This window comes from Alternaria atra, assembly GCF_907166805.1.
Source record: "Alternaria atra isolate CS162 genome assembly, contig: 25, whole genome shotgun sequence".
NCBI classification, from domain to species: domain Eukaryota; kingdom Fungi; phylum Ascomycota; class Dothideomycetes; order Pleosporales; family Pleosporaceae; genus Alternaria; species Alternaria atra.
The window spans coordinates 2942643-2968073 of NW_025091323.1; the positions used below are offsets into that span (position 1 = coordinate 2942643).

General features: G+C 50.7%; 9 protein-coding genes across 10 annotated transcripts; 2 read left to right on the forward strand and 7 right to left on the reverse strand.

Annotated features, from left to right (window-relative positions):
- Window positions 1-1265: 1265 nt before the first annotated feature.
- On the forward strand, window positions 1266-2721 carry ALTATR162_LOCUS6030 (uncharacterized protein; the record flags this gene model as incomplete). Its single annotated transcript, XM_043313650.1, has 3 exons — window positions 1266-1596; window positions 1648-2417; window positions 2476-2721. The coding sequence occupies 3 exons, from the start codon at window positions 1266-1268 to the stop codon at window positions 2719-2721; spliced, it is 1347 nt and encodes a 448-aa protein (XP_043169585.1).
- A 630-nt stretch (window positions 2722-3351) lies between these two features.
- ALTATR162_LOCUS6031 (uncharacterized protein) lies at window positions 3352-3909 on the reverse strand (the record flags this gene model as incomplete). The annotated part of the gene is made up of 3 exons (XM_043313651.1): window positions 3352-3516; window positions 3567-3840; window positions 3896-3909. The coding sequence occupies 3 exons, from the start codon at window positions 3907-3909 to the stop codon at window positions 3352-3354; spliced, it is 453 nt and encodes a 150-aa protein (XP_043169586.1).
- Window positions 3910-7429: 3520 nt separating this feature from the next.
- On the reverse strand, window positions 7430-8509 carry ALTATR162_LOCUS6032 (uncharacterized protein; the record flags this gene model as incomplete). 2 transcript variants are annotated; one of them, XM_043313652.1, is made up of 3 exons in its annotated part: window positions 7430-8058; window positions 8110-8382; window positions 8434-8509. In XM_043313652.1, the coding sequence occupies 3 exons, from the start codon at window positions 8507-8509 to the stop codon at window positions 7430-7432; spliced, it is 978 nt and encodes a 325-aa protein (XP_043169587.1). The 2 variants fall into 2 exon arrangements, with proteins under 2 accessions (XP_043169587.1, XP_043169588.1); XM_043313653.1 differs by having other exon boundaries at window positions 8110-8385.
- Window positions 8510-11253: 2744 nt separating this feature from the next.
- On the reverse strand, window positions 11254-12340 carry ALTATR162_LOCUS6033 (uncharacterized protein; the record flags this gene model as incomplete). The annotated part of the gene is made up of 2 exons (XM_043313654.1): window positions 11254-12038; window positions 12091-12340. The coding sequence occupies 2 exons, from the start codon at window positions 12338-12340 to the stop codon at window positions 11254-11256; spliced, it is 1035 nt and encodes a 344-aa protein (XP_043169589.1).
- A 1419-nt stretch (window positions 12341-13759) lies between these two features.
- ALTATR162_LOCUS6034 (uncharacterized protein) lies at window positions 13760-14143 on the reverse strand (the record flags this gene model as incomplete). The annotated part of the gene is made up of 1 exon (XM_043313655.1): window positions 13760-14143. The coding sequence occupies one exon, from the start codon at window positions 14141-14143 to the stop codon at window positions 13760-13762; it is 384 nt and encodes a 127-aa protein (XP_043169590.1).
- Window positions 14144-15370: 1227 nt separating this feature from the next.
- On the reverse strand, window positions 15371-16438 carry ALTATR162_LOCUS6035 (uncharacterized protein; the record flags this gene model as incomplete). The annotated part of the gene is made up of 1 exon (XM_043313656.1): window positions 15371-16438. One exon carries the CDS (start codon window positions 16436-16438, stop codon window positions 15371-15373), a length of 1068 nt encoding a protein of 355 aa, XP_043169591.1.
- A 994-nt stretch (window positions 16439-17432) lies between these two features.
- Window positions 17433-20892, reverse strand: ALTATR162_LOCUS6036 (uncharacterized protein; the record flags this gene model as incomplete). Its single annotated transcript, XM_043313657.1, has 5 exons — window positions 17433-19354; window positions 19408-19684; window positions 19736-20324; window positions 20378-20535; window positions 20587-20892. The coding sequence occupies 5 exons, from the start codon at window positions 20890-20892 to the stop codon at window positions 17433-17435; spliced, it is 3252 nt and encodes a 1083-aa protein (XP_043169592.1).
- A 1200-nt stretch (window positions 20893-22092) lies between these two features.
- Window positions 22093-23331, reverse strand: ALTATR162_LOCUS6037 (uncharacterized protein; the record flags this gene model as incomplete). Its single annotated transcript, XM_043313658.1, has 3 exons — window positions 22093-23075; window positions 23125-23261; window positions 23318-23331. The coding sequence occupies 3 exons, from the start codon at window positions 23329-23331 to the stop codon at window positions 22093-22095; spliced, it is 1134 nt and encodes a 377-aa protein (XP_043169593.1).
- Window positions 23332-24422: 1091 nt separating this feature from the next.
- ALTATR162_LOCUS6038 (uncharacterized protein) lies at window positions 24423-25076 on the forward strand (the record flags this gene model as incomplete). Its single annotated transcript, XM_043313659.1, has 1 exon — window positions 24423-25076. The coding sequence occupies one exon, from the start codon at window positions 24423-24425 to the stop codon at window positions 25074-25076; it is 654 nt and encodes a 217-aa protein (XP_043169594.1).
- Between the last annotated feature and the right edge of the window lie 355 nt (window positions 25077-25431).

The following is a 25431-nucleotide window of genomic DNA, read 5'->3' on the forward strand; positions in this document are numbered from 1 at the left end:
AGATGATCAATGTACCTACTAATTTCAGCACGAAGGTACTTCTCGAAGACGAATCGTTACTCATCAATCTGCCGCCATCCACCTCCGCGGCCCACCATGAAGGCTCCTACTTCGCCCATCTCCTCGCGCACAGTGGCCTTTGATCCAGACGAAAAGACCGAGGAAAGCCAAAACGTCGTGGAGAGAGTCTTGATCACTCAGCCATCGAAGCAAGTTAGCTACGCTTCATCTCCCCCTAGACTATAACGAGTGTGATCAACGCCGTAGTTACGAAGGCGAGCACCCAAACTGACAGCGTGCAACCGATCCGAACGTTTAACACCCGAAGGACGCGACTATTGGTTACCCAGACATGCGCGATACACGCCGACCGACATGCATGCCATAGACGCGTTATGCGAGCTGCCCATCCTCGAAGATACAAAGAAGCCCTAGATTAACACTTTGAGTGAAAGATCTCGCAGACAACTGTGATGTCCCACTAGCTTCAACTTCTCGTGGTATTGGCAACTCAAAATGATTGCTAAGCTTTTGGGTCGGAGCGACAAGAGCACCCTTGGCTCAAGCCACTTCTTGGGCTCTGGCGCCCATCATGAAAGTTGTACATTGTGAGCATGATTACTATTGTAGGTTTTGGCTTAATTTCGGATCGATATAAGGACGGAACCGAAATTCAAAAACACCAAATGACCGAGACACGCCCGGATAGCAGAATTGCGGCCAGCGTTATCTTCATGATGGAGGCTTTCCGCTGCGAATTCCACCAAGCCTAGAAGTTCCAAGCAGCCCCTGCCGAGATTGTTTTGGCCGGTCGTTCCGCGGCAATACTTTTAACCGCCACGAGCATGCCACTCATCGTAGAACGCAGCCGTTGACGCGTAGACCGTCTTTTGGAGGCTGTCGTGGGGCGACAGGTCCGGAATCTGGGGTAGAGATACTCCACCAATCCCTTGAGCCAAGTCCCAAGGCATGTGGGGAAAGCTTCGCTCCTCTTGGCTTAGCGCCACAGTTCTACTCCATTTAGCCACTGTGGCCGTGAGGGGACTCCAGGATGACCCAGCAAAATTCCCAGAGTTCCTCCGCGCCTCCAATTTTACGGAAGCGCATATCATGACCAGGAACCGGGGCCAAGGCCGCGGCTCGGACGGCTGATAATGCTACGATGAGGGTATATTAGAGTGGCCGTCGACGCGATAGTTTTGGAGCTACAGACGTTGACCTCAATCTTGTCAATTAAGATCATCGGCCCCTGAACGTCTGCCAATATGCGCGTCACCGAGCTTCTCACATGTGCTTTGCTGCAAGCATCAGCAGTACTGTCGACACCTGTCGATGAGCGAAGCGTGAGCGTTACTGCTTCCAAGAGACCACACCATCCGGCGTATCCGTATCACCCAAAGAAGGCCTGCCCAGCTTCGCCGGCACGAACCAAGACCTGCAGCGTCAAGGCTCTCGGCAATGGTAAAGATGACTCTGCAAACATCTTGAAAGCCATCAAGAAGTGCAACAACGGTGGTCATGTCGTTTTCCCTAAGGACCAGAAGTTCACGATCGGAACTGCACTCGATCTGACCTTCCTTAACGGTATCGATCTCGGTATGTAGGACACTGAAATTAATCGTCCCACAGCGCTAACCATGAGGATAGACATCCAAGGATCCATTCAATTCACCAATGACACGGATTACTGGCAAGCCAATGCCTTCAAGCAGGTATTCCAGAACGCCACTACCTTCTTCCAGCTTGGTGGCAAGGATATCAACGTTTACGGAGGTGGCACCCTAGACGGCAACGGTCAAGCATGGTACGACCTCTATGCTAAGGATATCTACATCCTGCGACCTATTCTCTTCGGTCTCATTGGTGCAGAGGGTGCCGTGATCTCGGATCTGAAGTTCAGATACAGTCCGCAGTGGTACACGCTTGTTGCCAACTCGAGCGACGTTGTCTTTGACAACATCGACATCTTCGGTGGCAGTGTGAGCAAGAACCCCGCGAAGAACACTGACGGCTGGGACACATACCGCTCCGACAACATTGTCATTCAAAACTCACACATTGACAACGGCGATGACTGTGTCTCGTTCAAGCCTAACAGCACCAACATCGTTGTTCAGAACCTTGTCTGCAACGGTAGCCACGGCATCAGTGTAGGTTCTTTGGGCCAGTACCCTGGTGAGGTCGACTACGTTGAGAACATCTATGTGTACAACATCAGCATGTCCAATGCTTCGGACGGTGCGCGTATCAAGGTCTGGCCCGGTGCTTCTTCTGCTCTCTCCGGCGACCTCCAGGGTGGAGGCGGTGGTGGTGCCGTCAAGAACATCACATACGATGGCATGACCATCTCCAACGTTGATTACGCCATCGAGATCACTCAATGCTACGGCCAAAAGAACCTGACTCTCTGCAACGAGGTAAGCTAGCCCGAACACCCCAACATCATTGTACTGCAATACTAACGCGATGCTATAGTTCCCATCCAACCTCACCATCTCCGACATCACAATCAAGAACTTCCACGGCACCACCAGCAAGAAGTACGACCCGCTCGTTGGTTACTTGGTCTGCTCCAGCCCAACAGTATGCTCCAATATCAACATCGAGAACGTCAATGTTACTAGCCCTCATGGAACCAACCAGTACACTTGCGCAAACATCAACGGTATTGATAGCCAAGTTAACTGCACCACCAACGGAACCAAGGGAGGAGAGTCATAAGTGGTCGTCGTTTCTAATATGTAGATAGATGTCGTAATGTAAACCTTATTACTGAAAGAATTTGCTCACTTCTCACTACTGTACCTGGGTTGGCAATCACCGTCCCTGGTGTTGAGGCTAATAATGCTCTTCTTCGAACCGACCCGCTTGCTATGATTTTTGTCAGAATTGAGCCGAAGAGATTTGGCAATGCCGTTTGGTTGGATGATACCTCGAGTGTCTATATCCGGTCATCCGTTTGCATGTGCACCAAGTTGAGACTGACTGTCATATCTGTTCTCTTGACGGAGTACAAATAAAGCGCTACCACATGTTCACCCAACGTGTAGTATCCAATGTGAACAGATCCAGCAATCCACCAGCTCTGCGGCTTGGGATGCTTCCTCTGCCAGATGGATCACATATTGACTCATCAAATATACTTGAAATTCAATCAATTTCCCGTCGGAGAGGTCTCGAGCTTTGCCCTCGCATAGATCCATGAGCGTCTTCCATGTACCAAATGAGTCCCACCACGTATCGACGCCGGAACCTTCATCACCGTATTTCAGTTCATAGTAAGCCGGTAACAAGTACGAGCTTCTTGGGATGGACTGCAAGGAGCAAGCTCCCCACCAGATTCCCGAAGGCTTATTCGTAGTTGTAAGATTTATACCAACTCCTGAAAGGAGCCAGTTGGGCAACCATTTCGCGTGTACGATTCGGCCATAGGTTTCCGTTTACCCAGTATCGATCTTCACCAACCGATCGACAGGGCATAAAAGTAGTCAGTGTGGTCATCCATCGGAAGCGCTGCTGTAGAGTGATCAGTTTCGATTTAAGCAAGGCTCAGTATCACTACTCACGAAGATTCGAGCATACTTCATCTCTCCGAAGACCTTGGAAACACGCTGGTAAGAGTGGAGCTCTTGCTTAGCGTATAGTTTGAAAGCGCGCTTCTTATTGCGAATCTTGACCTTCTCGACTTTGTTAGTACGCTCAACCTTTGCGGCCGCTATCTCTTTCTGCACCCGCATCTTTCGCTCCTCATCCACCTTGGCAATCTCCTTGAGTGTCAATCTTGGTGTATCATCATCGCCGACTTGTTCGAGTAGCACCTCCTTAAACACTGTGTCCACCCTGCAAGTTATGTCAGCGAACAAATCGTTTAGTGGCTGAGAAAGACATGACATACTTGGAAAACTCCATGTTAGTTAGGAGAAGTGCCTTGAGAGTTTGGGTATCTGAGTTGTGGAGACTACTGGTTTCAACCTAATAGGAAGCTCGGTGAATTGGAAGATCTAGGATCTTGTAAATTGGCAGTTGAGTTAAGATCATTGTAGTGGGTAGTCGAGCATATATACTCTGGAGGAGCCCTCACTATGGGTCAGTGCGGACACTAACCCAATTCCTGTTGGCTCATACCTAATCTCATGGCTACAAGACATATACTCGGATCTTGTACCTCTCCAGGGTTTTCATTGCTTTACCTCTAGCAGTTGAGTAGCATTCAGGCAAACTGCAATCGAATGCGACATTTTTTTTTACTTCTCTTTAGTGAGCAAAAGTCCGAACGCCTTCTCAGCCTCATATATGTTTGCACATCAGAGCAATGTAATAAAGGAGAGATGTGAGCTGGATACCGAAGTATGGCAGCTTATCGCTCCCTCCACCACCTCAGCCAACGACTCTAAAACCAGAGTATGGGGGCGATATGCTAATTGAAATAGCGCCGAGCTTTCGATCGCAGTTGTTGAGGAGAAAGTTCACGACGCACGTTGGCTATGTTGTTTTCAATCACTCTTGTTGCTCACGTAGCATAGATAACAAGATTCCACGCTTCAAACACTAGCCCTGTTTGAGAGGTCGCGCTAGGCTAAAGAAGGGATGTAAGAAAGATGACTCGTGAGATAACTTACTGACTCACAACTACCTTGCTCTACTCCTCAATTTACGGGCCCCTAGCTACACAAAACCTGAACAGCCCGCTTGTATCTAAAACCCATCAGTCACAGCATGTCCATCCAATTCGACGCCGCTTATATCGCTCGGCTCTCCCTACATGATCCTAACTGCTTCAGCATCCAGCACTCCCAGACTCTCCATCGCCTGGCGCTTCTGCGGCAATGGAACATTTCCACTAGCTCGAAAGTGCTAGAACTAGGATGTGGGCAAGGAGACTGTACGACTGTCCTTGCCTCTGCTGTAGGCGAGAAGGGAAGGGTGATCGCAGTTGATCCAGCGGAATTGAGTTATGGTACGGCATTACAATTCCTATCCTATTACCTATCCTTGGCCGATTGGTGATTGATAGTGGACTAACGCTCCGACAGGTTCCCCATATACTCTGGGTCAAGCACAGGATCACATCTCGCAAGGCCCGCTAGGTAGGCAGATTACCTGGGTTCAACAATCTCCCTTAGACTACCTCTCCTCACTCTCCTCGCCACCAACTAGCGACGGCAAAGCCTTCGATGCGACAATCCTTGCACACTGTTTGTGGTACTTCTCCTCCCCCTCACTTATCCTTTCCACCTTCCGCGCCATCAAGCAGCACAGCAAGCGTCTGCTCCTTGCCGAGTGGTCTCTAGTAGCGATACACCCTTCTGCTCAGCCTCACGTACTAGCTGCACTCACCCAGGCAGCGCTAGAGTGCCGTAAACCTAACAGCGTCTCAAATATTCGCAGCGTGCTGTCGCCAAAACGTCTGACCGAGTTGGCCTTGGCTGCTGGATGGCAGCTAGAGAGTGAAACTTATGTGCAGGGTGGGGAGGGGTTATTGGACGGCCAATGGGAAGTTTCCACTTGTCTTTCTTCCTCCTTTGAAAGAGAGATAGAGGAGAAAGTGGATGATGAGAGGGAACGGGGGGTGATTCTCGCATTACGAGATGCATGTGAGGCGAGCTTGAAGGGTGTGCAAGAAGGTCGGAAGGGAGTGAGGGCAATGGACGTTTGGGTTGCTAATTTTGTCTGACCAGGCGAGCTGGATGCATTGTTGGAAGCAAGTCAAATCCGGTGTTGTCTCAGTGAACACTGCCGCGTGGGGCAACCTTACTTACATCTTCACCGGTTCGCTTGTACATACTAATGCATATCTTCACCCTTGTCGTATTTACCGGAAACTCCGCTTTGAAGTTTACAACAAAAACATTGTTGTGTCGCATCCGAACATCCCTCGTATAGTTGTTCGGCGAGGTACTGAACCTTGACCTGTTGTCTCTAGATAGGCACTACTTCAGCTCACTGCTAACATCATACGTCCTCCATGTGATGAAGACGCTCCATCTTGGTGTAATCAAACCGTTTCGCTGAATCCTCTAGGGCGAAGGTCTCGGGGTTGAAGGCACAGCTAAGCTGCTCGGCATGAAGCTTATCCGGCGAACGAAGCTTAGTGCGGCCGCTACAGTGTAGCCAACGTCATACCTACTACGTCAGCAAATAAGACCTAAGAGAAAATAGGAGGCTGCTAAATCCTTCGTAATACAAGTGTACGCAGTTACAAGGTCTTGATATGATGGTACTGGTGGGGAATTGCTCGAGGTTCCTTCACCGTGCGGGGAGGATTGGGATTGCTATGCTAGAAGGATGAGTCAATGCAAGGCCACCATCAGTATACGAACATGTGTAATCTATAGTGGAACATGAAGTGGCTCATCTAGCCTCAAGGGTACCTGATCGTCCTTTTGAGGTGTTGTGTTCAGACCCCATGGGGCGTACGGAACGCCTTACCCACCCCCAGGTTTCGGAAACATAGAGAGATGAGGTTTAGTTCCATGCAGGTCGCGATCCGTCGCGTAGCCGTCCTTCCCGGTTCTTGTTCTCCATTTGGCAATGGATATTCGAAGCCTGTTGAGGAAACCACTTCGCCAAAGTCTCGAAAATGTATAAAGTTGTCCCATGTCGTCTCCAAGTTCCTCCTCATCACCACTATTCACATCCTCTCTTCACACATCAACACCTGAACCAAGAATTCCTCTCCCAAAAAAAACTCTACCAATCATCCTCTTACAGTCATCATGCGTTTCGCTGCTATCATTGCTGCTCTCGCCGTCACGGCAACTGCACTTCCCGCAACCACTTTAGAGCAAACTGGTGCGGCTCTTGGTATGTGACATTCCCATTGTCCAACCCCCCATAGTCATAGCAATTGGATCCTTGAAAGTTCTGGCTAACGATCGGTTTCTGGATTAGACGCTCAGGCGGACGCTTGTGCTCACCAAGACTCATACGACATCTGTCGTTCTAACTGCAGTCCACTCGCTCCAGCGTTTGCCTGCCAGATCAACTGCCTCATCGCCTATTGTGCCTAGGGTACTACACCAAGCAACTAAAGCGTAATGGAAATGTGTTAAAGTGGGAGGATCCCGGTCCAGCGTTGGAGTCGGATCAATAGTCCTGGGGGGTACACATGCTTGTACTTAGGGCCTATGGAGTGGCCGGTCATTCATTGCTCCTACGCATAGCAGAGATCAATTTAAGCTGAATCATCTTGGTCCCTTCGCTGCCGTTGTACGTGAGGTTCCTGAGATCTGATGTTCAGTCTTGAAAAAGTAGATTATGTGTAGATTGGATATCATGTTCAGTACATACCCACAACGCCAAAGCCAGCAAATCCTGCCACCAAAAGAAAATCCTTAAGAATGAGGAGCATTCCTAACTTCAAGCCATTACGCCGTACAAACCCACCCATCAAATCATTATCATGTCATGTCATGTCAAATAAAGCCCACTAGCGCCTCCCAAAGCCATTAGCCATTTGTTTTTGCACATATTTGGCACCCTCCTTCTTGATGATGGGCAGCGCATAGTCCTTGAACATGCCCATAGCCTGCCTCTGCCACTCAGGCTGCCCAGGCTTTCCTGGCTTGCCAACGTCTCTACCACTTCTACGGCGGTCATCGTAGCGGTCATCGTCGTCGTATCGACCGCGCCTATCCCGATCTCTGTCGTCGTAGCGAGAGTCGCGACGCGGCTTGCTGTTGAACATGTCGTCGTATCGGTCCTCGTAACGGTCATCGCGGCGTCTGCGGTCGTCACGTGGCTTGTCTCGACGGTCGCGGTCATCGTAGTAAGGGTCTCGGTCTCTGCGCCGACGGTCCGATTTGTAGCCTTCGGACTTGTAGCCATCGCGGTCACGGCGGCCTTCGTCCTTGGGTCTGCGAGGCGGGTAGTGTTCATCATATGAGTCGTAGGTGTCCTCGCGCTTCGATCGACGGGGGCGCTCTTCACGGGGACGCTCCTCGCGGTGGCTGCGTCGTGGTGGGGGTGGGGAGTCTGATTCTGAGTCGTCGGAAGAGTAGGACGGCTGTCTACGATGGCGACGTGGTCGAGCGCCGCGGTCTCGGTGGTCGCGTGGGTCTTGTGCTCTGTTAGTTTGTGTTACGAAACTGCGTGGACATGCTGACATACCTGGCGGCGGCGGTGGTTGCGCTGCTCCAGGCGGGGGAGGTGGATAATCTGATGCTCCTGGTGGGGGAGGTGGATATTGTGCTGCTCCCGGTGGGGGAGGAGGGTTCATTGGATATGGCGGCGGGGGCGCATCATCTACAGGCCGCTCCTTTCGTGGACGACGATGATCCCCTCTGCGGCTGTCGCGATAGTCGCGATAGTCTCTCTGGTTGTCTTTTCCAGGCGCCCATTTCGGTTTGCCGTTCTCGTAGTTCTCAAAGTGATAAGTGGGATCTGCTGTCCCTTGTTAGCGCTGTGCCGAACAATTGCATGCTGTCGTCTTACGCGGTGGTGGCTGCCCCATAGGCGGGGGAGGCGGCGGCGAGATCGAGGGCTCTCTATGTCTATCGCGACGTCCCATGTTCGCAGGGGGTTGGTATTTGTGTGGTGAAGATGTTGGTGGTGAGGTGTGGATGTGTGCAAGGTATCGTGGTCTAATGGCAGGCGGCGAACATCTGACACTTAAAGCGCGGCTCTTGGCAAGGCTGCAGCTCTCAGCTCAGTCTCACAAGACACCATGTCGTCATCTGCCCTATTGCCTCAGCTGTAGCGCAGAATTGGAAATTTGCGGGGCTGCCGACGCATTTCGAAGCTTCGCGACGGCGTGGCAGAGGTCGAGTGGGCTGTGTATGTAGGTTGTGATCATCGTGCATGGGTAGCACCTCTAGGTGGGCCCACTCCTGCAAGCCATAGCCGACCGCCATACTCCACTGGCCAGGTTGGGCGCGGTGAAGAAGGACCGACCGCTCCCCGCATATCGCGTGGGATAAAGGGGAGATCAGGGTCTCCCGGAGAATATGATTATATGGGGTATGCTACGTGGTCTCCAGAGGGTGGTGTACTCGTTGTGATCTACTCACACAGACAGGAAGACGTCAGGGGCCACTGTATCGCCCAATCGCTACACTTGCTGACCATGTCTCGTTACCTCAGTACTGATGTCCTGACCTTGACCACGGTCACGAGAAGCGGTCAACGTCAACACCAGATACAGCTTAGCCATCCCATGACTCAAGCCTTCGGTATCTACATCCATCAATCATGTCGTGACGGACTATCTTGGTACCTAGGTATCTGTACGGCATCACAGTCGCATTCATCTCGTCTTTAGTGTTGTATTCATCAACGTCATAAGATTTGGAAGATCTGCATGACCAAATAAGTAAGTGACGGGCCTAAAAGACGCCCAATGCCAACTACTTGTGTGTATCGACTAGCTCGCTATAATAACCATTCCCGCCCTGCATACAGTTGGAGGCCAGACAAGAATTACCACAGCTTCCTCGTTCTAGTTCATACTATCTCCAGGCTAGATTTGATCAATTGTTTCCTGCTTCTTCTCATACTCGGTAGTGCGATGGGCGGTAGTTATGTATAGAAGCGAGAAGTCCAGAATACCTAAATTCCAAGTGTTGGAAGTAAGTGGCAACAGTTTCGCTACTTTCACAAAGTATGATTTGCCAATGCGCAGTCAACAACATAAAATCTTCTTATAATGCACAATGTTCCCGAATTCTAGCTTAGTATAGCTATTTATACATCGGATGACTCTTTTTGTGTTATCGTAGCATGCTTACTGCATAATCCACTTTCTCTTCGATGCGCCAACATAGTCGTTCACTATTAACGAATCGCATCTGATCCTCTACCCTGTTTGAACGGGCTTTGCAACTCCGGATCGAGTAACTCCTGAAAGATCCACTTGAGCTCGCATTGTGTTTCATCGTCAAAGTAGTTCCAGTTCGGAAGTACCTTGAAGTGACCTTTCGCGTCACCGTCTGCCGCCCTAGAACCAGGGAATAGAATGTCGGAATATTGAGGCGGTCGATCGGCAGGTTCAAGCATAGTAAGTCGCACGGCGGTCTCGGCATTCAGTACAACTCTGAGATGATCTAGCTTTTGCCTGTACTTGCGCATCATCTAGTAGCAAGTCTGGGGCTGTAGTCGTAGTGACGTCAGTAGTGTCGAGTTCCATGACCCATGAATATTTGTCGCCAATCGACCGACACAGGTCAAACTCCGGCTCTAGCTTCGACGTCAGCCCAGCCCTCCAATGCCCATTCTTTATGGTAAAGCCCTCTTGAGACTCACGCTTTGGTGCAACGCTCGCAGGTAAACATTCTGTCCTTGCCATAGGAGCCATAAGGTAAGATGTTCGCTTCAAAGTCGTCGCAACCGGAAACAGATTATATGCCTTGTTCCAGGAAATAAAGCATGCCCGCGCAGAGCACAAAAAGCCTTTGAAGAACGTACCTATGGGAACGTAGTCGTAATGCCAGAGAGTGATTGAAGTCTGGCTACCGCGGCCAGGCTCGCTCTTCTTGAAATTCGAGATCTACTAATAGTCAATAACGTATATCCACGATGATGGGTCGTACAACGGGAACTTGCCTTTGAAACCCCAAGATTTTCATCTCCAGATTGGGCATTCCCTAGGAGATAACCCTCTCGCTCGAGATACTCAATGATCGTGTCGGCATTGACACCGGTTGCGGTGAATAGTACAAGTCCAGTCTCAACCTGCAGACGTCGGAAGAACTTCCCCGCGAACTCGCTTCTGATCAGGGTTTCGGTCTTGCCCTGTATCGAGCGGAACACCCGAGCGTCCTTGAAGAATGGTTGTAAGCTGGTTTTGATGTTCCATTAGGTTTTCTTCATGTTCGTATACAGCGCCGAGTTCCTTTTGCAAACTAGTTGGACATTGCGAGTGTCATCAATACCAAGGTAGGATGTGATGAGAGAATGGATCGGGTAGTGCACATCTCTATCAATGACAAGATCCATGAGGTCTGATACTGCGTTCGAATATGGAGGCTGCGGAGACATCAGCTCACCAGTCGAAGTTGAGCCTATCGCGAATCCCTTCGCCGGGTCTCTCGGAGGCATTTTCGAGGTCTGAATGCGACTGGACATTGCAGTTGGGGCTGTCGGGTAGGTAAGTAGACTGAAGGGGTATTGGAAGCAAAAGAACGGGTATCATATAGATGGTCGAGAAGCAGGAATAGCTCATGAGAAAGTCCAGGCAACCAAGAAATATGAATGCACGTAGCTTGAGTCTTCTCATTGAAAGTAAACACATGACCATGTCTGTCTTAATCAGTACGTTCACTGGAGACTTTGATCTGCGACTGGCACTGTGAATCTCCTTTTCTCATTCCAGAGCCAGTCTAAAGCAGCGCCCAGGATAACGGCACCAAGAATTGGACCGGCATAGTTCATATTGAACCTGTCCAGAGGGAGAATCGTAGGCAGCGCCATCCAGATAAAGGTGAATAGGATGTAGCACAAAGCACCAGCGTTGACAAATGCTCCTGCAGTGCCCAACCTAAAAGGACCCCATGGAATTGGCAATGGCTTCGTACTTGACAGCCGGCGCCACAAAAGGAACAAGATAGGAAGGAAGTACGATAGATACAAGCCCAGTGCGGTGAGAGAGATGATAGCATTGAACGCCGTGCTCGAACCGACGTTGATGAGAGCGAGTATGCAAACACAAAGAGCGCTGAGATATAGTGCGTTAACCGGCACTCTAAATGTTGGATGAACCTTTGCGAACGTAGACGAGCAAGGCAATCCCCCGTCTCGTGAGAATGCCCAGATGAGGCGCGAGACCGAGGCGAAGACGTTGAAGAAAGATACAAAGATGATGTATATTAGCATGAAGACGAACAGGTTCGTGGCTGCTTTGGATCCGGTGGCCTGGTAGTAGACCTCGATGATCGGTAGAGGCGAGGCGGAAACGCGTTCTTCGTCACCAGTGGTGAACAGAACGGTAATCATATAAATAAGTTGCATGACGCCGTCAACCACGATGGAGAAAATGATAGACCGCGGAACCCGGGTACGTGTTTGCTTGACTTCATCAGACATGTGAATGATACTGTCGAAACCTAAGGATAGTTAGTATGTCGGCGTCAGAAAAGTTGTTTTCTCATAGCTTACCACACAGTGGGTATGTAACAGTGATAAGTCCTATGCCCCAAGCTACTGTAGGGTTCTCCCACCCGCTGACGTCCTTGGTCAACGTTCGAAATACGTATTCGGTAGAGCTTGTCTGTGCCATCACTGCCAGTGTAATGACACCAGCAAGAAAGAATCCGGCGTGGCATATCGCTCCTGCTGTCTCGAGTACGTTGATATATCTGGGCAGCCAGAGGTGGCCAATGAAAGGAACTGCTGTCGCAGCACACATGATGAGCGTAGTGTGCCATCGTTGGGCAACGTACCCCTGGTTGTTGAAGGAAGCCAAACCAACGACGATGTTTGCTATCAACGCTGGGTTCGAAGCGCAGCTGCAAATCCAAGCGAAAACCGTAATCCAGCCTTGCATCAAATCGAAGAAGCAGTTTCACTTCGGTGCGAAAGTGGCCGACCACCGATATTGAGCACCAACTGTGGGATCCATGGGTGACATTTCAGTGAGCGATGGGGCTACTAAGATTGTTCCCGCCCAGGCGAAGATGCTGCCATAGACAATGGAGGCTGGACCCCCATTGCTCAACGCGAATTGAAAGGTAACCGCGGATGCTTCCCATGAGCATTGCATGAGAAAGTTGAAATTTACCGAAGAGGGGATATTGATGTATCGCTGCAGAGCATTAGTGAAATCACGTACTCGGGCTATGATCGTACGTGCAGTGCCCCTCCTTCAAGGCCTTCTGCGCCATTGACTCTCTGGTCCTCGACAACTTGTTGCGCAACTTCCTTGTCAGTGTTTCTTGTATCGCACGTTAAACCGGTCGGCATCTTCTCTGTCTTTCCTGTCATTTGCATTACCGGTTGAGGTAGGCGTCTGGTTGTTTAGGAAAGTCATTTTAGAAACACGAGTCCAGCGTCTTTTCTTATCGGCGCAAGCTTCGCCTAGCCAATGGCTTTAAACCTCGAGCTGCATACATGACCGATGATAGTACGTTGTACAGCGTGGTGGTATGCATGTGTGTCCTGCTGTATGATGTTGCGAGCCTACAAGTTGCATTTGATAGGAACAGTGGGGTTTCCACCATGCGCCAGGGGCTGTGCAACACGAGCTATTACTTTCATCCAGTGGTGGTTCAAAACCGGGCTAGACAGTGCTATCGTGCATAGCGGATATGCCCGTTCAAGCGCTTACCCTTCGATCCGTGATAGGTCTGCTGCTCGCGATTTATGCCCTTCACATGTCGGCCCGGTCCTGTTCGGACAGCATGCAGCCATAGACATTCAGCATTCAAATGATGCGTCTTATGGGAACCAAGAATTACATCTAGCCATATCTTCCATAGGTATGCAGGCCTGGCGCAGTTTACGGAGAACTGAATATCGTATCATGACGACTTCCGCTATGCAGGCCGATTAGCGGCAATTAATGACGTAGTGGCTGGGCTCTAATGGCTCGAGGTTCGCTGTCTAAGAGTAAAGTAAATAGAATGCACAAAGTACGCGATCGGCTGCAATGGGAGCTACCGCCAGCCCCGAGAAGAGAGATGACGGCGATGATGCAAGTGATGTCCCAGTGGATTACTCCTTCTCTTAGCGTACAAGCCAGCATTTAGCGCCAGCCCTCCCGCCGCCTTCAACTCCGACTTGCACTCTCCATCCACACCACCACTAATAGACGCGCATCCGCTATGTATTAAGCTTTTGTAGCACTACCGCCAACTGACCGAATGTATGAACCCTGATCTAGCTCGGACACTTTTACAGACCCCGGCATTTCGTGCAGTTCGCTCTCCGTGCCGGCTAGCTGTACAGGGTTGCCATCCTGCTCATATCGATAAACGTCCTTCGATGTGTACTCTTCAGGTAGACGATACGAAGAAGTCGCATTTCGCGCCTTCTTGCGCCATCGCAACGCCTTAGCAATGAAGATACCCAACCCGATCAAGGCGATAGCTCCAAGTGTTGCCCCAACGCCAATGCCGGCTTTCGCCCCCCCAGATAGTTCACCGTTGCCGGTGGCTATCGCCGTGCTCGTTGCTGAATGCGTTGATACGGAAAACGAGATCATGGAGGACATTGTTGAAGGTACAATCGAAGGAGAGGTAGACGATGAAGTCGCAGTAGGTACAGGATCCCCGAAACGCGCCGCGATCGTGTATCGCGGGATTGTGCTCCCGTTAGCGCAGCATTGATTCGAAGACCCGCAACACCAAGTTGCCGAATCAGGGCCACCAGTGCAAGGCGTGACAATTACATCGCTGTCTCTCTGCGAAGGGCTCTATTCAAAGTCAGCTTTAGTGGCCTATACAGATGCCACGCCTCGTGTACCTCGGTTGAGCAAAGTTCCTGGCACCCTCCTCCTTCCCAACTACTCTTCGTACACGTTTCCCGATAAACAGTTGACGAATCCTTATTCTGACACAGTCCGTTTGGCAGCAGGTTATCCCAAGAAGCGCAACATATGGCGCTAAGTGGATTCGAAGTATCGTTATTTTTAGGCGCGTAAGCAGGATGGGTATTCTCTACAAAGGTGAAGATACCAAGTGAGTTTATGTTTCATATGCATTTCGTAAAGTCACAACTTACCCGTTCCATTGCGCCAAAAACAGGCTGCCATCGCTTGCTGTAGGAAGGTGTAATGCAATAGTAGAAGAACAGCGAGCATGTTGCGTGGCATGACGGAAGATTGAATGCACTAAAAGGCTGGGGAATCGAGAAGACGTGACTTCAGCCGGTTTTAATATCGAGTAACAGACCCGACCCCTTCTGAAGGACTGGCTTACCACTGCTCGCAAAGCGCTTGGGGCTGGCATCTATCCAATTTAACTGAGATGGGTGCACTACAGTACACCAGAAACAGAGCGTAGCCATTGAGCGAGGTTCACGAGTCTGCTCAGCCTTGTGATACTCGACGCTTACACCGGTTGGTTGATACGTTGACAGGTAATCTCGAGCACACGTAAGCTTTGCGCCCCAACTGTCTCACTGAACCTCGCCTTTCCGGTTATAGTCTTCCAACTATAGCCAATACGTGGTCGATTTTGCACTTCAAGTGTTTCTGTACATGTCCATATTTACTTCTAACATCGCCAGCTCATACTTTGGCGCGAACGCCACGAGATGATCACGACTACGAATACCTAGATCGAAAAATTTGAGTCTGCAGAGGCTATAAATCCTTGGGACGAAGATACGTATTTACTTGATACTGTCAATATATACAACGAAGTTGGCGCACCATGCCACTTTCCAACCCATCCGGAATAGCAGTTTGAGTTGCTCCTCAGGATCATCTTGAGAGCATCTAGGTGCAAATGGTCCTCCCACCGTTGCCAGTAAGGCTCCACCTGGTCGGGTTGACCGTGCAAGGGTCCTCTCGTACAGTGGTTCCATCGACCCTGATCGCGATCGCAATGTCCCTGCTGTTCGCGAACTCGGTCCTGGCAGCCAAGCGAACCTCACCACCACCATTCACGGTACCAGCCCTGATGTTGACATTGTAGCAGTTCTCAATCAAGATGGCGTTGTTACCAGTGTTCGCAACGTCAATAGTACCAATCTCTACACCACCAGAAGCAGAGACACAGAAGATACCGCGACCGCCGCCACGAGCCTTGACACGGGTGACCCTGATGTTGGTACTGTATGCGCCGTTGAGCCTTCCAGCTTCGTTGGCGAAACGAAGGGCGGCGTATCCGGTGCCAGCGCCGCAGTTGTCGCAGTCTACGGTGCCGATGTTTGCATTTGTAACCTTCTGTATGAGAAGACCGCTCTCTCCAACGTTCCTGCCAATTACGGAGCCGATCTCGAGCCTGTCGATGTTCCATGTCTCAACGCAGTGCGAGGTGCCACCAGTGCAGGTGATGGTGCCCATCCTGACGTTTGTGTTGGCCGCTCGGTCGCGATCGAATCGAATGCCCATTCCTTCTCTGAGGTTGAAGTTGATGTTGCCTAGGGTCAGGTCTCTTGTTCCAGAGAAGCGCAAGCCGAAGTAGGTGGAACCGGCCATGGTAAGGTACGGGATGTTGACGCCAGACTGGTCTGTTACTTCAATGTTACCTGCTCCGCTTCTGGGAGCAACGGTTATGGTTCCGCAACCTTCAAACGTCTTTCCGCTCGTGATGGTGATGGTGCTGGCACCGATGTTACCGGATGCGATGACAGAAACACGCTGTCCGCTGCTGATTCCATCCAGGGCGCGCTGAATGGCCAGCCGATAGTCCGAACCGGTGTAGAGGTTTGTTGAGCCCCTGGTGGCTGTGAACGAATTGCCGGAGCCAGTGACTCTTGCGTCAGGTGTGCCTGAACCGCATTGAGCGTAAGCAGTGGAGGCAAGTGCCAGCACCGCCGTAAGACCAGTGAATTGGACCATCTTTATTGCCTGGATGGAGAGTAGAGAACAGAAGAGGTATGCTGTTGTTGATATTTTCGACAGATCCTCAGGGGCGCACCTCTTATAGGACTGAAAGTACGATGACGATCCTTCACATCTGCACTTCTCCTCTCCTAATAACACCAAGACTTCGATATGACCTCCATCGGACCGCCCTCGCCATTTCGGAGTAAGATGCAAAACAGCGAAATATGCCAGCAAGTAGCCCATTCGTCACGGTCAGACAACTTCTCCCAATACAGCCCTTGCCGTAGTCCTGCCGATCAAATGCAACACCAGTATGCGAATATACCACCTATCATGCCAGGCTCCCAGACACTACCATGTCGTCCCAAGGCCATTGGCGCCCACGCCACTCCCGTTTCATCGTTTCAGTAACCCCGGATAGTTCCAAGCTCGGCAAATTAACTACTTCCCGGCATGTTTGGGGAAGTCTCCACCACTGCACTACCCCGAAACATATCGATATTGCGGTAGCATCCGGTACCTACCTCGTTTGCGTAGGCCCTCCGCATTACTGCACACAGGCCTTTACGTGTTGTTAATAGCCAGCTCGGTGCATCTACTCCCTGTGCTTTGTTCTTACAGTTTAAGTGATCGTCCGGGGTGCGTATCCCCCGCAAAACCGCGGTTTAGCGGATCACGCGACGCCATTGCTCCACGTGAACACGCAGCCTACTCGGGTTGATTCACTCCGCTAAAGTATCTTGGCTGCATATTTCTCCGCCACGTTATATTGTGCATATTGTTCCGCTGCCAAGATACCAAGGTCAGCCATTCTGTTTCATCGCTTTTATGGCGGGACTGGTCAGAGGTTTCGCATGTTGTTTTAGAATCCATCGAGTCGTGGTACCGGAAATGCAATCTATTGGATGGAACTAAACTCGAAAGCGCAACAAAAGATGTCATAGATACAGTACCGAAATTTGTAGTCCCCATTCCCAAGAAAAACACGCTGCACTGTGAAACTCATCTACTCGAACACGTCGCTCACGTACCTATCCTCCTTGACCTTCTCCAGCCATTCCAGCGCATCTTGCTCCGTCTTATCGGGGAAGGTATCTCTAAATATCTTCATGCACACCTCAGCCGTGCTCTTTGCCAATTTACTCGCACTGCCACAAATGAAGACCTTCGCGCCTCCATCCCCAAATAACTCGGCCAACTCCTTCCGCTCATCCCACATGCGATCAGGCACACGTTGCGCTTTCTGGTCTCCAGGAGCGACCTTCGAGAAACAACCACGTACGCTGACGACACCGTCGGCCTCCCACTGCTTCAGCTCCTCGGAGTAGATGAAGTCTTTCTCGTAGTGACGGCAGCCAAAGTATAAAATCGCCGGACCGACCTTTGCGTTACGAGCCTTCTTGATGGTTGCGCGCTCTTGGATGAAGCCACGCATAGGAGCGAGACCTGAGCCTGCGCATACCATGATGATGGGTATGGTCGGGTCGGATGGAAGGTGGAAATTGATGTTTGTTGGACGTGGGAAGCAACGAATCTTCTCGCCTGGTTCTTGACGCGCTAGGTATGTCGACGCAACACCGTGGAAGCGGCGATTATCTCCACTCCATGCAGCCTCATCGTGAACGTCGTAAGTCAAGGAGGCAGTCAGACGCTGGCTAGTGTTACCTTCGGGCGTCTGGACAAACTCAATGTTTGCGAGGGGCGATGACGAGATGCTGTATTGACGAGGAGATAGTGGCTTAAGCGAGTCAAGGTAAACCGCAAAGGGTAACTGACAATCTGGATGGTCTTCGAGGACATCCAAAACGCTGTAGCGTTTGGGTATGACCTGCTTCTTGTACGTTTCGTCGCTTGCTAACTCCAATAGTTTGGCCCGTTTGTTCTCCGGCGTCGCCTCCGCAAGAGTCTGTAATTGCTTTTGCGAGATTGGCGTGCCCAGCTCCACACGTGTCATCAGCAGGTCGAAGATCGAGGTCGGTGCTTCAGTACTGATGAAGGTCTTGTTGGTGCCTGTGATATGGATGTTATCATCAGGCGCTAGGTCGAAGCGCTTCATGACCCGCCTAACATTGGAGATACTGTTGAGTGGCAGAATGACCATGTAGTCGCCTGAACGATAAGATGTTCCCGCTGGAAGTTCAATCTCCATGTGCTTCTTGGGCAGACCGACCTCTCCGCCACCTAAATCTTTGTTGATCTTGACTTCACCGTAGCCAATCTCTTTGCCTCCAAGGTAAGTAGCAAATTTCGGAGGGGTGATGTCGGCCTGGAGCTGTCCACCAAGTACTTCAGTAGTAGTGCCACTGGACTTACGAAGATCACTCCACACCCGTTCGGACCACTTCTCCCAAGGACCCATGATGTCTTCTTTTACATTAACGAGACCTGTCTCGGTGAACCGTTTCGCGCCCATTTTCTCAAACAACTCGTCGGTGAGTTTAGGGACACGATGGTACGAATGGCTCCAGTCGCTGTTTCCGACCCCGAAGACAGCATACTGGACTCCCTCAAGCAGCTTGGAGCTCGCATTGCTTTCAAGCCAGGCGGTGAACTTCTTTGCGTTGTCTGCTGGCTTACCTTCGTAGGAAGGTTCAATGATAACGATAGGCTGGTCTTTGGGAATGTGCTCGGTGGCTGAGTCTAGACTGGCTATGCTTGCCTTGAAGCCGTATCGTGCAGCGTTGGTCTCCAAATCTTCGGCATAGGACTTGCATGTACCAGCGTTCGAACCATAGAGTACTGTAATGGGCTTCGCGTCTCTGGTAGGAAGCTTCGATTCCCCAGTCTTGCCAGGTTCATCTTCTTCAGTCTTCTTGGTAGTGGTGGTGCCGCCTCCAAATCCACCTAGACTGGCCATGGTGCGTCCAGGTCGTCTGCGGACCTTGATCTTCAGATCTTTCGGTTTTTGCGTAATGGTAACTGATACATCTGGAAAGTGCGATCAGCAGTGTTCCTGTACAGGAGGGGGTTAATACACATACGAAGCTGGTAGCCAGGGTCTGCAAGCTCAACTTGGAACTTTTGCAGAATGAGCGCGACAACCATGATCATCTCCTGTTCAGCGAATGTCCTGCCGATGCAGGCACGAACCCCATCGCCGAAAGCCTTCCATGCGTTTGGCGGAAGATTCTCCCAGCCACCATTGAGGAAACGCTCGGGTCGAAACACGTCAGCATCGTCGCCATAGACCTTGGGGTCGTGATGCAGTCCTTTCAGGTTCATCAGGATCATGTCTTTTGGCTGCACCTGATACTTCCCCTTGTTGTTGTTGTTAGCATATTGACCGTATTACTGAAAAGATGAACTTACTGCTATCTTGGTGGGCTTCATCGAGTGCTTTCCGTTGATTGCAATTGGACCAAGGAAACGCAATGCCTCGTAGATCGCAAACTTTATGTAGGTGAGCTTTGGAATGTGTTTTAGTTCGAGTGGACCGTCTCCGAGTACTTCGTCAACTTCTTGCTGAGCCCTCAGATACTTGTCTGGGTTTCTGAGCAGGTGATAGAACAAGAAACCCAAGGTTCCACTTGTGGTCTCGTGACCGGCAACCAAGAAAGTCACCATGTTGTACCTTACGGATTCTTTTGTCATCTTCTCCCCAGTTTCCTTATCAACACCTTCAAGCATAGGGTTGAGCAAATCCTTAGCATCTGGTTGCGGATGAGCAATTCGGTCTGCGATGATCTTGTCGCATAATTCGTGCATCTTCTTCACGTTCTCTTGACGACGAGCTTCAGCAAAGACACGAAGCTTATTCTCGACAGATGTGCGAGTAGCTCGTCTTCCAGACTCGATCAAAACCTCGACCATCTCTTCCACGAAGGGATGCGCACGGTCAGTATAGAAGTTGTTGAATCTGTAGCCGAACGCGCATAAACCGATCATGTCAAATGTCAACCTTGAAGCTGTTAGTAAAAAGGGCAGATTGTGCGAGGAGGCGGTGGTATCTACCTTGTGAAGTCATCGCTGCATTCTATCTCATGATCTGGTCCAAAGCGATCCCACCGAAGCAGCATCTGTGTCGAGATATCCATCATGCCATCAAACATCTTCCGTATGCCCATTGGTCCAAAGACTGGCATTAGTAGCCGATGAGCAACGCCCCAGGCCTGGCTTTCCTGTTAATAACTTTATGATAAATCAGAGTGTTTGCTGCGCACCTTTTCGCCAGGGTAGGCTGTGAACAGACCATCTCCAGTCAAAGCCCGCACCTCGTCCAGAGTAGCATTGATAGGTTTTTCGAACCGCTCGCTATCACAACAGTCGTTTATCGTATCATATGAAGAGACGACAATAACTTTGCCGTCGCGCCCTGGAAAATCGAGTTGGTAGATCTCGCCATAGATATCCGCAAGCCGCTGGAAAGATCCCGGCGCGTTATTGGGATCGATCTCAGAGAAGTTGCCCACGAACAAGTGTGGGGGAGGTTGAGGAATAGGGAGGGATTCCGATGATTCAGAGGCCATCGTCAAGGCCTATCAGGTACGATACGAGCCTGATAGGTTGGTAACAAGACCGTAGGTTGATGTCAAGGGGAGAAGCGACGAGAGGACTGAATTTGAGCTGCTCATGTTTAGAGAGAGGAGCTGGGCTACATATACCCCAGGTAGCAAAACACCCCAGCACTCGTCAGCCTTGACGTTACCGCCTCCCATAGCAGCCCTCAACCGAGCCTTTCCATGTGATGTTGCCTAGTTGCTGACTTCACAGGGATACAGATGCCCTGGAGGACGTAGCTGCAGCCAATGAGGTCCAATTATGCGTCACGCTGTCCGTAGTCAGCAAGATGGAGTTCAGCTCGGCTGTGTTAGCGACATGATAGGCTACAGACTTTTGGTGCAGAGGAACACAGCAGTTTACCGATGCTGCGCCTCGTGCGAACCGTGGACCGAAATCCTTCACAGAACCCAGCTCGATCAGGGTGCGCATTACCTTCTGCCTGTCCAGAATCGCTTCACCGGGCGGGCCGAAGCGCAAGGCCAACAACCCGTCCATTCAAAGCCGCAAGACCTGCGCCACATCGTAACACGCGCAGCGCCTACTGTTGAGAACGTCGCAAGGTCTCGAACAAGCGTCTCGAGGATGCAGGCTCCGATGGAGTGGTTCTCTCTGCGTTATCGAAGTTGAGTAATCGGCATGGTAGACGAGGAAGCCAATACAAACGTTGGGCCCGAATTAGTCAATAGGTCGATCGTCGCGTCGTGGCGTGACTGAGCGTATCATGAAACTCAGAAGCATCATTCTAAGGCATCTTCAACGCTTGCGTAGCAGTATTGACGCTGTCATCAGTTTTGGGTCTAGGACGCGCCGTGTATAGTTCGGCCGGCTCATGCCGGCCGAGGAGTAGGAGACCATTTACTCCTGCTAAGAGCGCGTGTCAAACAAGTTCACACACTCTCTACTGATACGCATCACCCGTTGATTTTAATTTGTATGGCATTCAGGGTCGCATTTAATTCAGTCCCAGCAAGCGTACCTGCACAACTTTCAGCGCCTGCATTGAAGGCCATCTTCTATACGAGGCAACTCGTTTTGGCTAAGGTGTACCCTTAACACCTAAACCTACTCCAAAGATATACACTGCTACTTATCTGTTCAGTTTTCGAGGTGAGTTGACACGTATACCTTGAGGATACGCGAGCCCCCTCTTCCCCATAACGAGGCCTTTAGGAAACAGATGCCTCGGATTCCTTTTTGGCCTTCCATTCAATGATAGTGGATGCCTCTAAATATATTTGGTTGTACGTGTGTACTTGGAAACCACATTGACCAGCGTGGTGCGTGTACTTGTCAGTTGCTTCGCCGATCACATAGTCAAGCGCGTCGTACTCCTTGAGATCCATCATGCCCGAACGGTAGAGGAAAGATAGTGCAGATTTGTACATGTTCTTCAACTGGAAAGCTTTGGGTGCTCGGCCTCGAGAGAAACGGATGTAGATCGTGGGACGCTGGGCAAAGATGTCGAAAGTGAACTCCGCGAGAGTGACTATGTGAGTGGTGTCACGAAACATCTTCAGCCAGTTCTCAGTACTGTTGGTGAGGAAGTTGTTTAGTACCTGAAGGTACAAATAGAGGCCCTCCATTCGCAATCGTGCCGCCTCATAAGCGTCCTCGTGGTAACAGCCATTGTCGCACCTGCAATGAATACTGTGTCCGCAGTCTTGGCATGAAAAGTTCGGCAGGTCATCCTCAAGTATGCGACGGGAGACGAACTTGGTTGTGAAGGTTGGGCAATGCGCGCGGAGGCGGACCAAGAGTGTAATGTTTGTAAGACCGTCCTGGCAAAATTTTTCTTTGTCTTCGTCGTCTGCTTCAGAGTCGTCAATAATCTTTCCGTGGTCCCAGGAGATTAGCAGACGCTTTAGAGCGTTCTGATAATCAGTAGCCTTGGGATAGTACGTGTTGATGAATTGCGGAACCGTTGGAAATTCCATGTGGAAACAAGATCGACGAAGCCATATAGGCCGATATTCGGTTCGGATCTGCTTGCAGACTTGAGTGAGCGCACGATAGCGCAAAGTGCTTCGCCAGCTCAGCTCGCCAACGCTTCTGGTTGGGATCTTGTGATCCTTGATCAGAAGCGCTGGGGCCATGCAGTCATCATCGTATACCTTTTCCTCGGCGAAGTGGTATATACGATTGCGGATCTCTGCGGCCGATTAGCGATTTGCATTAAAGCAGACCAAAGAGCGACATACCGGCAGGCAACTCAAGGAAGCGACAACTTATGGCGTTGAGTTCGGCTGTTTTGTGCACAACATCGGTAGTCTTCTCGCCCTTCTTGCCGCCACTACCTTTCTTGGTATTCTCCGTCTGGAAGACGTGGTCTTTGCGTCTGCCGTTGGTAAGCAAAAGTGAAGCAAACGAAAAGCGATACAAGGGAACACGTACGCTTTGGAGGACATGGCTGCTATTCAGTATTGGGCTGAGTAGGCTCAATTTGAGTTGTTGACTGCAGGACTAAGACGTTGGGTGGGCGAACGCGAGGAGGGCTGTATTTGGGTATTGTGGAAAGCACGCACGAGCGCGACACGAATTCTCGTGATCTATGACGCGGTATCTCTTCACCTTGTGAAATCTAGTAATCGCAGAGTTCGCCGTGTCAGCGCGACATTCTTCCAGTCCAAGTCACCGCCCTAATCTGAGAGACACCTTACGACCTGCAATGGTGAGATCCACTCTTCAAATCCACCTCCCCTATTCCCCCATTTCACTGCAACCCCATCATTGATTGAAGCTGTAGGTGAACCAGGTGGGCACGAATATATGGGCAGAACACACCGGAAAAGAGAGTTCTGCACTCGTGAATCAAGTGTTACAATATTAGTACTTCGCTGCAGGATGGGATAGGGTGAAGCTGGTTCATCGCTGGCAATGTGAGGGCTCAAACATGGAGTGGTCAATAACAGCGATGCGTGGTTAATACACTCCAGTGTGAGTGACGCATTCTGGTTGAATGACTTCCAGCCTCGTGGGGTGCCTTTCACAAACGCAAACAAACAACAGGTGTCAGTGACTGCAACGTCGGGCATGGCAGTTTGCTTCCGCCCCATATAACGAACAACAACACCGCTATCTCACAACGTATCCTCTACTCTTCCCAAGACTCCGCAAAGATCACAAGTATCCCACCGCACCTGTCGACTCGATTACCGAAAAGTGAACGTGGCGGTATGGCTTTGATTTTGACCTTCTCTTACTGGACGGCCTGGCAGGTGAACGCGGCCACGTACCGTGGGTGGTGAGAAACACAGACACAGAGCAATGGGCAATAGAGTGTCGATACCAGCCCCCCACGTTGTTTTTCCTTCACCAGGCAGTCCTACGGTTCGTGGCAACATAAATTTCCAGGATCCTGCCACAGACTCACCAACCGCGGCTTCCAACTGCTCCAAACATTAAACTCGAGTCGCAAATTTGTACGGTGGATTGCAAGCTGGATCTCTCAGACTTCCAAACTACCACATACCCGTGAGCGTTAGCAGAATAGCTCAATATGTTTTCACAAGAGTTCTTCCCGTACGAGCCGGAATCTGGGTCATCTACGCACCGGCGCAATCGCACACAACCCTTGCTACTTGCGCGCAAGTCATCCTCCTCCAGCAATGCGTATTTGCGCGAGCTTCTCGATCCTGCTGTAGGTCTTTCAGCCATGCCTCCCAGTTGCCGCACTATCGGCTCACCTCATTGGGGTCACTTTACCACAGCACCTGAACAAGTCACACCAGCAGGAGAGCTCAAGGCGTCAAACCTCTTGAGAGACCGCGGAATGACATCCAGCTACAATCCTCCGAAGGACGAATGGTGCTTCTTGGGCGCAGATCAGCCAGAGCCTATCCCAAAATACATGCCGTCGCGCGTACAGGACCATCGCAGGCGAAAGCGAGGAGCAGACATGAACTGGGCGACAGTGAGCGGGCAGGATGAGGGTGCCAGGCCGAAGCGGACAACAGCGCCTATCCAGTTTCTCAAGCAAGCACCAAGACGAGTAAACACCAGCTCAGAGCTCACAGCCTCACTTGAAACAGAATCGATTAATGAAGAGAAGAAACTGAGATTGGCGGAGAGATTCGCGCTCGAGGGACTGAACTGTGAGGATCTTCCTTCGGCGTTCGACTCAGACGACGAAGAACAATGTCAGGATATCTAGCATGCCCGCTGATGGAACAACAAAGGCTTCCAAGCACCATTGCCTGCTTCATGATCAACAGCTGTCGCAAGGGGTGGCCGGGGCAAGATAGCAGGCATGAAATGAGGGCGTACGAGCGCATTGCATTGAGATTCATACCACTGCAAGATATATTGTTTAAAGCAGTCACATGAGCATGCACTTGGATATATGGCTTGGAGGAGGCGACGAACAAAGGAGTGCCAGGCGAGTGATACTATATAGAGATGTCTCGCTTGCTGGCTGGTCCAAGCTCTCTTTGCATCGATGACAGCATCGATCGTCGCCTTTAGCATAACCTTCGGCCTGTACATAGACACACGCCACAACAATCAAT